This window comes from Elephantulus edwardii, unplaced genomic scaffold, assembly GCF_000299155.1.
Source record: "Elephantulus edwardii isolate Elephantulus edwardi_28Jun2011 unplaced genomic scaffold, EleEdw1.0 scaffold00464, whole genome shotgun sequence".
NCBI lineage: Eukaryota > Metazoa > Chordata > Mammalia > Macroscelidea > Macroscelididae > Elephantulus > Elephantulus edwardii.
In genome coordinates, this window is record NW_006400214.1 from 403,166 (window position 1) to 416,913 (window position 13,748).

Below are 13,748 nucleotides of genomic sequence, written 5' to 3' on the forward strand. Positions count from 1 at the left end.
ATTCTCAATTCGATTCCATTGATCTATGTGTCTGTCATTGTACCAGTACCATGCTGTCTTTACCACTACGGCAGTGTAGTAGGATTTGAGATTCATCTATGTTTGATACTGAAATCGAAATGCCTTCCCTCTTAAGTCTAGAGGGGGAAAATCCAACGTGCTTGTCAGTGCTAGTGAACATGTATTTATGTGTCTGGCCAGTCCAGTTAGGCACGAAAATGAAATAGAAGACATTGGCCAACTGAGTAGAAGAGATCCCTATTTGTTCCCATTCCTATGAAGGATGATCTAATACAATGTCAAAATTATTGTACAAGATGTGCCACTAAATCAGAAGGACAGCTACCTGGCCAATTGAGTGGAATAAATCCATATTTGTTCCCATTCCAATAAGTGACCAAGGTGTGGAAATTATCAAACCGTATCATTACTATCACATGCAAGCAATATCCTGCTGAAAATTATCCAACAACAACTGGAACATTAGCAGAGAACTTCCAGATGTTCAGACTGAGTTCAGAAGAGGCTGTGTTAATAGGCATTTGCTGGAGATGGTCAAGGACTTCAGTATAATTTGAAGCTCAACATCAAGAAAACAAACGTTCTCACCACTAAGTTGAATGGCAGCATCATGCGAGATGGTGAAAAGATTGAGATTGTTAACAGCTTCATTTTGCTTGGCTCCACAATCAACACTCTTGATACCAGCAGCCAGGAAATCAAAAGAGTGATTGCATTGGGAAAACTTGCTGTCAGGGACTTCGGTAGAGTAGTGAATTCCAACTCTCAATCTTATCAACTGTCAATCTTAAGATGCACCTTGTACAGGTCATGGTCTTCCGTAATTGCTTGCTGTGTGTTAGAGGTCTTGACAGTGACTCATGGTGATAGAAGAAGAATTGATGCTTTTATGTTGTGGTACTGGAGCAGGGCAGTGAATATACCATGAATTGTTAGGAAAACAAACAGGTTCATCTTGGAGAAAGTGAAACAATGCTGCTCCTTAGAGGCAAGGATTCTCATGCTCCTTGTGACATAGTCTGGTCATGTTGCAAGGAAGGAATAGTTCTTGGAGAGGGACATCATGCTGAGAAAGGTCGATGGAAAGCAAAAGATAGGATGACCTTGGATGAGAAGATTTGACACAGTGACTGGGGTAACTGAATTAGGTATGTTAAAGACATTGAGGTTGCCTCAAGATAGAACAGGTCGCTATGAGTCATAAGCAACTTGATGACATATAACAACATTAAAATCACATGCAAACAGAATATTGCTGAAGATTATCCTAAAATGGCTAGGGCTATACATTAAGAATGAATGGCCTGAAGTTCAAGCCAGGTTTTGAAGAGACCGTGATACCTGGGACTATCATTTGTATTGTCAGATGGATCCTGCCTGAAATCGGAGCATAGTAGAAGCACTACTGTTTTTATTCTGTTGTTTATGCAGAGGCATTGGAGGGAATCATAACAAATTATGGCTAATATCAAGAAGAAAGGCCATCCCTGAACCCTTATTTATGCTTATAGGATACCTATACCTAGACCAAGAAGCTGTTGTACAAATAGAACAAGGGAATACTTAATGGTTTAAATAAGGAAAGGTGTCTGTCAGCGTTGTATCCTTTCTGCTTACCTGTTTAATCTTTACACTCGGCAAATACTTTGAGAAGCTCGGCTCTCTGATGATTGGTTTGGCATCAGACATGAGGAATACTTAAGAACAGCCTGTGGTAGGCAGATGACACAGTTTAGCCTGCTGAACATGAGCAGGACTTGAAACACTTTTTGGAGAAGATAAAAGACTATAACCTTCAATATAAATTGCACCTAAACATCAGAAGTAAAAAATCTTTACCACCAGACTGATAATGACATCATAATTTATGGAGAAATGATTGAAAATGTCAGTGCTTTTTTCTTACTTGAATGCACAATTGACACCTTTGCTCCTAGCTGTCAGGAGTTCAGGAGACATGTTGCATTGGCCATGTATGTCTCTTAGGGACTTCTCTAAAGTACCACAGAGTTATGGTGGTGGTTTGTAGATTGAATACACTTGATTCAGGCCATGGTCTTTTCTGTCACTTGCTATACCTCTGAAAGGTGTACAGTGACTAAGGATAACTGAAGAAGAATTGGTACCTTTGTATTGGAGAAGAGTACTGAATATAAACATCGAATGTATAAAAATCCCAAGATTCCACTGAAGAGATTGTTGGCAAGTCTTAAGTTCATTAAGGTTTCAGGACAAATCAGTATATAGATATTTTTTGTATTCCTTTATATTTTCAAATGTTTCTAATTACACAGTATATAGGGAGTTCAGTATTCCTAACTGAAAAGGTTATGCTTATCTGGCAGTTCAAATCCAACAGCAACTCTGTGGGAGAAAGATGTGCGGTTTCATCTCATGTAATTTGCAGTTCCTAGTGGGTTGTCTCTGAGTCTGTTTGCCTGGGTATGAGTTATGAGTTACATTCTAAATGTTCAATCTAATGATAAAATTAAGAAAATAACTCTTATTTCCAAGAACCTCAGACCCAAATGCACTGAAATCAAGGAAAATCTGTTTCATAGTGACACTTCATCTGGTTTCTCAGGATATAATTCTTTATGGGTGATGATGACCCATCTTTAATCATACAACATGTCTGGTGAATTTTAACTGATGATGGTTAGCAGCACAGCTCATGATACAGTGTGCAACCAGTGGTCCTCCCATTTTCTATAAAACTAAAAATTTTAAGTATATAAGAATAAATCTATCAAAAGAATTATAAAACTTATATTCTGAACAGGGCACATTTTAAAAGCACTATGACTTAAATAAATGGTAAGTTAATCTCATGTTCATAGATCAGAAGATTTAGTATAATCGGATTAATTTACATATTTAATACAGACCTCAACAAAATCCCAGCCAGCTTCTTTTAAGAAAATTCAAAAGCTAACTGCATTTCACGTGGAAATTAAATGGCTCTTAGTATTGTCTAAATAGTTTTGAGAAAATAACAGAGTTGTAGGATTTATACCTCTTAAGTATAAACTTGGCTAATTATCATGTTTGAAGACATTGTGATTCTGGCATAAAATGTAGAACAATGATACAGTTATACAGAAAGAATTACTTTTATGGTCATTTTCTTTATGGTGAGTTGAAGTTGGCGCAGGGCCACTAGGCCATGACCTGCTCAGTGACCTGTTTAATCTGAAGTCATTATATTTGTGCTCTATATTTATTCTCTTTGATTTTCACTCATGATGCCTTATTTTCTTGTGTATGGAAGTACTTGTACTGGAGGTTTTGAATATCCTTTAGAATATTGTATGTTAGATTTTGTTGAGTTCTCAGAGAAAGCTGGGCTAATCTAGAAATAATTTGTAGTTACTTTAGTGATCTGGGAGTATTTTGGCCAGGAATTGCTCTAAATTCCTCTAGTATTTGCTTGAACTGTTAAACTTTTAAATTAGGAGGAATTTGGGTTGATTGTAGTGGTAAAGAGTTATTTCTCCATGGTGCTGTTAATCTTATTCCTCTGCGTATTACAGATAATGTTACCAGTATTTTCATTGTATTCACCCCAATTTAAGGGTAATATTTTTTATTTATGTGAACTTTGCTTCCTATTATTAGAAGATATTATGATGTTAAAGTATTTTTGAGTATATATGAACCTACATCTCTAAAGAGCAAAATTTTTAATACCAGCAGTTCACACCCTTAGCTCCTTGGGATAAAGATGGGCAGTCATTTCCATCTTAATATTATTGTTTGTATTAGGTACTGTTGAATTGACTACAACTCTTAGAAACCCTTTGAAATAGATCTGATCCTATGCTGCACCATTCTCTTGATCTCTGATATACTTTACCCCATTTTTAGAGTCATTGTGTCAGTTTCTGTCATTGAGCATCTTTGTCTCTTTTTTCTGACCCCTCCCTTTCCTGAATTCTTTTTCAAAGTACTTGCTTCTGACAGCATGGTAAAAATGTATCAGAAAGAGTTTCTTGCTTCTCAGGAGCACCCTGGTTGTACATCTTCTAAGTTAGATTGTTCTTTTAGTAGCCTATAGGATATTCAGTACTCTTCTCCAACACAAGTGTCCAATTTTCAGATATATAGGTAGCAGTTGGCAGTATCCTTGAAACTGTTATCTTTATACTTTGGAGAGGTTCTTGATATCAAATCTTCCCAATGAAACATATCTTTTGATTTCTTGACACCACCCCCCAGGTGATGATTATAGATCCAAGCAAAATAAAATCATTGCCAGCTTGTTTTCTCCATTTTTTTAAGATGTAGCCTGAGCATTTTTGGTTTTTTTTGTTGGGATGTGTTTCATATTGAAGATTGTCATTGCTCTTCTGTAGTGATAATTCAGGAAGCAGGGCTATGTCATCTGCATTGTACAGCTTGTTGATGACTCTTTCTCCAGTCATGACTTCACTTTCTTCTTTCATATTGCTCAGCATATGGATTAAATAAGAATGGAGAAACAATTAACCTTGATGCACACTTTACCAGATTTTAAACCATGCAGTCAGTGTTCCCTTGTTTTTTTCAAGCATCTGTTTCTTGGACTTTGTATAGGTTTCATCTCTAGAATGCAGGAAGCATCAACAGGAGTGGAAGAAATAAACAGAGTCACTCTACAAAAACTAATTGGTTTATAAGGAATCATTTTTGGAAGTAGCATGTAATCACCATAGTAATGAAGGAAGCTGAAGACTTTCTGATCTCAAAATATCCTACACAGCTACAGTAATCAAAACGCTTGGTACTTGTACAATGACAAGTAAAAAGAAAGACCAGTGCAATAGTTTTGGGAACCCAGTAATACATCCATGTATGGACAGCTGATCTTTAACACTGTCACCTATGACAAGGGGCTCATCTCTAAAGTTTTATAAAAACTCCCGACACATCAGGAAGGAAATGATAAGCAGTGTACTTCTAGAATCAACCGTGGACATTCATATAAAAAAACCGTAACCTAGACATACTTGTTAAAGTACTCTCTTGTCTTTTGTTTAACCTCTGTTTTCATTTCATTAGGTGTAGGTAATAGCAGTGAAGGTGGAAGAGGAAAGGCAGGTGCAAAACTTTTTCAAGATTTTCAGATGTTAAGTAGAATCTGGACTCATCCTTGGTGTTTGCAGCTAGACTATATTAGCAAAGAAAATAAGGTAAATCAGGTAACTTATAATTGATTAAAAATTATTTGTTAGAAGCAAAATAACCTACCATAAAAGTTGATCAATGCAGACTCTTAGTATAGTAACATTTACTTTTGTTTTTCACCCAATTTTATTTGTAGCTAATTAGAATACATCTAAATGCCTTAGGAAACTTTTCTTAGCCTATTGATTTCAATTTTTATCTTTTTCTTTTGAAATAATTTTTATCTCACAGAAAAGGTATGAAAATAGCTTATTGTTTTTTATCCTTATTTTTACATTATTCATAGGTATACTAAATTATTCAGAACTAATTAACACTTTTCATTCAACTTAATAACAGCTTTTATTTAAATTTCACTAGTTTTTCTATTAATATACCTTTTCTGTCTGTAGTATAATCCACACCAACACATTGCATTTTTTTAGTCATACTTGTCATGTCTTCTTTCGATGATTGTTCCCTAGTTCATCCTTATTTCATAAGTTATTTTTTAAACTAGATAAGCTGATGTCATCATCATTTTTATTGTTGATTGAAATGATTTAATAAAATACTTTTTTCCTCTAGGGATATTTTGATGAAGACAGCATGGATGAGTTCATAGCTTCAGATTCTGATGAAACCTCCATGAGTTTAAGCTCCGATGATTACGCAAAGTAAATTATATGAATTTTATGTTGTGTTTTGTCATGTTTGAAATTCTTAATTTTTCATTATCTTCCTTCTAATTGGCAATTGAATCTTTACTCTGTTTTCATAAATAATCTGAATTCCTTCCTTTTTAGAAAGAAAAAAACAAAGGGGAAAAGGGGAAGAAAAGATAGTAGTTCAAGTGGAAGTGGCAGCGATAATGATGTTGAAGTAATTAAAGTCTGGAACTCAAGATCTAGAGGAGGTGGTGAAGGAAATCTTGATGAAACAGGAAACAACCCCTCCGTTTCTTTAAAACTGGAAGAAAGTGAGTGTATTGCTTTTATCATGGTACATTGTTTCAGAATGTACCATGTTATTACTGCTTTATTATTCCTTTATTATCCTTACAAGTTCCTTTAAATAAATTTCATTCTTAAATGTTAAGAGTTAGGAAAATCTGGAACACTTAATTATAACAACTGATGAATATTTATAGGAAAACATTCTATTCTCTGTTATTAGGCATAAAAGTGAGTAGAAAAGATAGAAATTATTAATCTAATTGTTCTTGGAGAAACCTTTGAATGTTAATTGCTATCTTTATAATTATAAAAATACTGAAACCCAAATTCATGTAGCTAAAGAACGGTAGAAATGTAATTCAGTCCTAGACTTTTTCTATCGCAAAAACACCATGATAATTTCAATGGGATTTAGTTCAGACATAGAAATGTTATTAAAATTAATTTTATATAGCAAAACTATTTTTTTTAATGTGTGTACCGTCAAATTGGATCTGACTGGTACAGGAGGCGATTATTCCTCCTTCTTCAGCAGAGCATCCGGTGGATTTGAACTGCACACCTCTGGGATTGCAGTAGAGTTTCCTGCCACTAGGCCACTAGAGCTCGCCAGCAAAACTATTTTTATTGGTTTGTTTTTGAGTTCATATACATTGTGTTTCATACTGTTATTCATTCATATTTTGTTTCCGACAATTAATTTTAAAGGTCTATCTTTTTACTAGTTAAGTCTTCATAGTCTCTTATTACCGACTTTATAATTCCCTTTTATTGTATGTAGTTTATTTCATATCTTTTACTCTTTTTCATTTTTATATTAGTGTATATGCTATAGAAGTGTCAGAATTTTTCAGTGGCTCAAATTTTATTTACTCATTTGAAGGATCAGTGGTGAGAATATATCCTTCTTGTGCCCCTTATGTAGAAACTCAGTATCAGAAGTATATATTTGTATGTTAAAAAATACATGGTATAGAATTATGGAAACTGTAGAGTTGACTCATAGTAAACAAAGGAATAGTATGATGACTATATTTGTTAGTTGAAGTTAAGTAGTTAAATTTTTGTGATTGAGTAGAGAGATGTGGGAGGGAGGTTAGGTAGGTAAACAATTCTGTGCTCAGCATTTAACTATGTGCTTCACAACGAATTATATCTAACTTTGGAAAGAATGGAAACCCCAGAGAAATGGACTGTGCTCATGTGAAACTTACACCTAGAATGAGAAGCTGTTGTTTCAACAGAACAAAGGAACACTGAATGGTTCAAAACAAGAATGTTGTACATCATGGATATGTCCTTTCTCCATACCTGTTCAAACTGCATGCTGAACAAATCTTTAAAAAACCTGGTATCAAGGTCAGAGGTAGACTCTATCAACATCCTGCATTATGCAGATGACACTGCTTTGCTTGCTGAAAGTGAGGAGGATTTTAAATGCTTGCTCTAAAATTTCAAAAACAATAGCCTTTATTAAACATTTCATTTCAACATCAAGAAAATAAAAATCCTCATCATCGGGCCAGTAGGCAGTGTCTGCATCATGATTGGTTGAGAAAAGATTGAGTTGTTAGAAATTTCATATTACTTGGATTCACAATCAACATCTTTATCACCTGCAGTTAGGAAATCAAAAGGCATGTTGCATTGGGAAAATCTGCTCTCACAGACCTCTCTACAGTTCTAAAGAGCAATGATAATCTAAATACTGAGATGTGTGCTGATCTAGCCATGATCTTTTTTAATTGCTCTACTTCTGAAAACTGGACAGTGAGTAAGTATGACAGAAGAAGACTTAATGCTTTTGAGTTGTAGTTGTGAAGAGTATGGACTAACCTATGGGACTTCCACGAGAACTAATAGGTTTGTTCTGGAGAAAATGAAATTAGAGTACTCCTTACAGTCAATGATAATGAAACCCTGCCTCTCATAGTTTGGACATTTTTTCAGGAGAAGCCAGTCTCTGGAGCTTAGAAAGGTGAAGGGTCAACAGAAGAGAGGATGTCTCTTGACTAGATGTATTGACACGGTAAATGTAATGGGGTCATGTGTGTCAAAGATGGTGCAAATAAATGGCTCAGGACAGGCAGGTTAAGGTTCAGAGTCATTATTCATAGGGTGGCTATGAGTTGTACACAACTCTGTGAAACACAATAGCATCTCTCAATCTAGAATCTGAATCAATTTGGTGATTTCATATTAACCTCAGTGAAATAATACATGTTTTAGTATAAGTAGAAGCCCTGGCTGATATTTCTTAAGAAGGGAGAGCAATGGTAAAAATGAATTCTCATTCTTTCTCTCCTGTATTTCAGTTGTTTACTATTAGTTTTTATCTTTCAAGGGTTTTTTTTTTAAGATTTAAAGAATATTAGAATATGGAAGGATTGGATTTAACATTTAAAAATAAATAGAAAATGTAGTATTGTAAGATCCTATTATCTCATCTCTCCTATCCATCCTTTTCATTTATTCTTTCTCACTGAATATGATTTCTGTCACCTCATAAATAGTTTACATTTACATAGTTCTTAAAATACTCTGTTTTTTTTGCCTGAGTACAGTGTATTTTATTGATGGTACATGACAAGATCTACTCTCCAAGCCCCGCCCCTTTCTCAGGAGGACTTGATGGAAACTGTGTCAAGGATGTGAGATTCTCAGTGTGTGTGGGAATGGAGTTAGGGCAAGCACTCCCCAGTAGTTAAGGGTGTGTCTGTCTGTCTCTCTCTACCCCTCTCTCTCTATTTCTGTCTCTGTCTCTCTGTCTCTTTCTTTCGCTCTGTCTCGCTCTCCCCCCCCCCTCCTCCTTAACCTCCTTAGTGCTATTGCTGGGGCTGGTGGTCCAAGGGTTGTTATTCTTTGGAGGCTATGTGAACCATCAGGTTGACCACCCGGTTGCTGTAGCCAAATTCATTGTCGTACCAGGAAATGAGTTTGACAAAGTGGTCATTCAGGGCAATGTTAGCCCCAGCATCAAAGGTGGAAGAATGGGTGTCACTGTTAAAATCACAGTGGACAACCTGGTCTCTAATGTATCCCAGGATGCCCGTGAGGGGCTCTTCTGATGCCTGCTTTGCTACTTTCTTGATAGCATATTTGTCAGCTCTCTCCAGAGAGCAGGTCAGATCCACAACTGACATATTGAGGGTGGGGACACAGAAAGCTATGCCGGTAAATTTCCCATTCAGTTCAAGGATGACCTTGCCCACAGTCTTGGCAGTGCCAGTATATGGAGGGATGATGTTCTGGACAGCTCCATGGCTATCATGCCACAGCTTACTAAAGGGGTCTTCTGGGTGGCAGTAATGGACTGTGGTTATGAGTCCCTCTAGGACGGCAAAGTTGACATGGATGACGTAGGCCAGGGGAGCTAAGCAGTTGGTAGTGCAGGAGGCATTGCTGACAATCTTGAGAGAGTTGTCATGGTTTTCATGGTTCACACCCATCACAAGCATTGGGACATCTGCAGAATGAGCAGAGATGATTACCCGTTTGGCACCACACTTCAAGTGAGCTTCAGCCTTCTCCAGGGTTGTGAAGACACCTGTGGACTCCACAACATGTCCAGTACCAGTATCTCCCCACTTGATGTTGGCTGGATCTCACTCCTGGAAGGTAGTGATGGATTTCCCATTGATGGCCAGCTTTTCATTCTTAGTATTGACAGTGCCATTGAACTTGCCATGTGTGGAATCATACTGGAACATATAGACCATGTAGTTGAGGTTAATAAAAGAGACATTGATGGCAACAATATCCACTTTGCCAGAGTTAAAAGCAGCCCTAGTGACCATGTGGCCAATGCAGCCATGTCCTTTTACTCCAACCTTCACCATCGTGTCTCAGGGATGCATCTGAGGCTGCATGAGAAGAGAGGGTAATCTGTTGATTTACAAGGAGGAGAGAGCTTCCTTAAAATATTCTTGTTAAAGTGATTTCTTTCCTTATTCATTTGTAGGTAGATACAGATTGTCCAGCAATTGTGCCATATCCTGTGTTATGAATGAGTTACATAAAAGTTTGCCTGAGGTTTTTATTTATTTATTCTGCACCTGAAAATCCAGGTGGGATTTTCCAGGTAACTGGATCATCTCCAAAGAGGAATGCCCTATGCTGTTTTTTTATAGCATCAAATAGAAGTATTTGGACTCCTTGAATATGTTATACTGGAATTTATGTATTTAGGATCAATATATACAGAGGGAAGGTGTATATTGTAGCTTAGAAATAGATACAGATGATTAGTTTCAAAGGATAAGCTTTTACTTCTTTCTTGAGGATTTGCTTTATTTTAATTGAGAGCAGTTAAGTAAAATGTTATGTATGGAATGTGTCTTGTATTTATTTTATTTCTTGTCTTTTCTTGTACAAGTCATACTAAAGTAATTCATCTTAGCTTTTAATATTCCTGAGTCTGCCTTTTAGCTGAGTTTGTTCATAAATAGGTACTGTTAGGCTCTTAGTTTTATGTAGTTTAAATTTGTATTCATGACAAATTTTACATACTTTGAGGAGGAAGTTCTGGCTGCTCGGAAGGACTTGGCAAAAAAGAAAGCCCAAGGAATTGATGGAATGCCCATTGACATATTTCAACAAACATGCTGCCCTGGGCATGGTCTCCAGGTTGTGCCAAGAAATCTGGAGGACAACTGACTGGAAAAGATCCATGTTTATTCCCATTCCAAAAAAAGTGACCCATCAGAGTGTGAAAATTATCATACAATATCACTGATATCACACGCAAGCAAAATCCTGATGAAGATTATCCAGAAATGACTGGGATAATAAAATGACACAGAACTACCAGAAAGTAGTTTTTTTTGAAGAGGCATGGCTCTGGAGACTTCATCTCTAGTATCCAGTGGATCTTGGCAGAAAGCAGAGAACAGCAGAGGGATCTCTATCTGTGTTTGATTTACTGTGCAAAGGTATTTGACTGGATGGATCACAGGAAATTACGGTTAATATTGAGAAGATTGGGAATCAGTATGTGTTGAAGGTCAACATCAAGAAGACAAAAATTGGGTGCAACAATGAATGAATGGAATCCCAAAATCTCTGTAGATGTTCATTGAAATGAAAAATAAACAACCTAAATTAAAAAAAAAAAAAGAAGACAAAAATTCTCACCACTGGGCCAGTTGGTAACACTATGATGGATGGAAAAGAGATTGAAGTTGTTAACAGTTATAGCTTGCTTTTTCAGCTCTGCAATCAACACTCTTGGCACCAACGCTCAAGAAATTAAAAGATGAATTACATTATGTAAAGCTGCCGTCAGAGACCTTTTCGTAGTACTCAGAAACAATGCTGTCAGTCTGGAGACTAGTATTTGCTTGATCCAGTCTTGCCAATTAGTACTTGCTATGCATCAGAGAGCTGTACAATCACTAAGGATGACAGAATTGATGCCTTTGAGTTGTACTGGAGAAGAATCTTGAACATAGCATGGACTGCCAAAAAAACAAATAGATTTGTCTTAGAGAGGGTGAAACCAGTTTTCTCCTTAGAGGCTAAAATTTTGAAGCTCTGTTTCACATACTTTGGGAACATGGCCAGGAAGGACTGATCCTTAGAGAAGGACCTCGTGCTTGGAAGGTCGGAGGGACTGTAATAGAGGAAGACCCCAGATGAGATAGATTGATAGAGTTACTGGGGCCTTGGGGGTCTTAGGAGTGTCGGAGTCAGTGAGACTGGCTCAGGACAGGGCAGGCTTCACAGCTGTTGTACATAGGGCCACAGACAACTCACTCATTGGCATATAACAACAACCACCTGTTTATTACAAAACATTTTGACTTGACAGCACGTATGTATTTGTATAACTAGTATTTTTATTTTATAATAGGTTTTACAGACAGTTTGGTTTTGAATTTGAGTTTTATATAAGTTGTACAGTTATAACACAAATAATGCCTGCCCTATGTAAGTAATAGATGATGAAAAGCTCTTTTTCGTCCTTTTATTTAAATTCAATCTGTATAACATAGTATTGTTCTGTATCATTAAGTCAGATCTGACTCTTAGTGGATCTTCCAATAAATCACATTGGAGGAGATTGCCCATCTTTTTCCTTCACGGGAACTGGTCCAAAAAGAATTAGATGACACAGAAGAATTTCATGAAGCAACATATGTCTAACAGGCTGTCGTGATGAAAGGGGAAGTTCAAGCTGCTCTGAAGGAATTAGAAAAAAACAAGACCCTAGGAATTGATGGCTGACAAATTGACATATTTCAACATATGCAGACCTAGTCTCACTCACTAGGCTGTATCAAGAAATCTTGAGGGCAACTACCTGGCCAACTGACTGGAAGAGATCTATACTTTTTCTTTATTCCAAAAAATGGTGATTTGACATTGTGTGGAGATTTTTGAACAATATCATCTGCAAGCAAGATCCTGCTGAAGATGATCCAAAAATTACTGGAACATCAGCAGAGAACTATCAGATTTGCACGGTGGGTTTAGAAGAGGCCATGGGCACTGGGGACATAGCCAAAGTTTGATAGATCTTAGCTGAAAGCAGAGAATACCAGAGAAATGTCTGTGTTACATTGACTATGTAAAGGCTTTTGAGGAGGAATGTGGCATCAGAATTGGAGGAAGACCTATCAACAACCTGCATTGTGCAGGTAACACAAATTTGTTTGCTGACATTGAGGAGGACCTGAAGCATTTGCTGCAGAAGTTCATGACTGTAGTCTTCAGTATGGATTGAAGCTCAATATTAAGAAAACAAAAATTTTCACTTCTGGGCCAGTTAACAGCATCATGAGTGATCTAGATGAGATTGATATTGTTAACAATGTCAGCTTGCTATGTTCACATTCAATACTCTTGGCACTAGCATCTGGAAATTAAAAGACAAATTGCATTATGAAAAGATAAAGTTTATCTGATCCAAGCCATAGTCTTTGCAATTACTTGCCATACATCAGAAAGTTGGAGAAGGACTAAGGATGATGATAGAAGAAGAATCAATGCATTTGAGTTGTGGTGCTGGTAAGAATCTTGAACATACCATAGACTGCCAAGAGAACAAACAGGATTGTCAGGGAGAGGGTGGGACTGTGCTACTCCTTGGAGGCAAGGATTTTGATGCTACATCTCACAAATTTTGGACATGTTGCAGATGATGAATTAACACAGTGATTGGGGTAGAATCAGATTGAGACTGGATCAGAATAGGGCTCACCTCAGAGCTGTTATACCTAAGTATATATATGACTGGACTGCATATAACAATAACAAAAGTGAAAATTTATTTGACTAATTTTTTTTTTTACTTTTTTTATTTTTTAAATTAATTTTAATGAAAGTTTACAGAGACTTGGGGTTTCCAGTCATTCATTGTTGCAGTTTTCTCCCTACCTACCCCTTCCCCCAATTCACTCTTAACCTTGAAAAGAAAGAAAAACTCTTTGTTATGCAATCCCTCCCACCCAAGTCCACGCCACTATGCAGCCTTCACTTTGGAATTCTGTAATGACAAGAATACCCATTCTTATATCCCTTTTATTTTTTTCTATATTTTATTAATTTTCATAAACATTTACAGAGATTTTGGGTTTCCATTCATTCATTGTTGCACTATTCTCTCTACCCTCCTCCCAGTTTGTT

At 36.6% G+C, this 13,748-nt stretch overlaps 1 protein-coding gene across 2 annotated transcripts in view; it reads left to right on the plus strand.

Annotated features, from left to right (window-relative positions):
• ATRX (alpha thalassemia/mental retardation syndrome X-linked) overlaps positions 1 to 13,748 on the plus strand; it is a 301,403-nt gene that overhangs the window by 187,723 nt on the left and 99,932 nt on the right. For both annotated transcript variants that reach the window (XM_006902875.1, XM_006902876.1), the window contains 3 exons: positions 5,062 to 5,192; positions 5,755 to 5,843; positions 5,973 to 6,145. In XM_006902875.1, the coding sequence (XP_006902937.1) occupies positions 5,062 to 5,192; positions 5,755 to 5,843; positions 5,973 to 6,145 (393 nt within the window). The remainder of the gene's footprint in view (positions 1 to 5,061; positions 5,193 to 5,754; positions 5,844 to 5,972; positions 6,146 to 13,748) is intronic.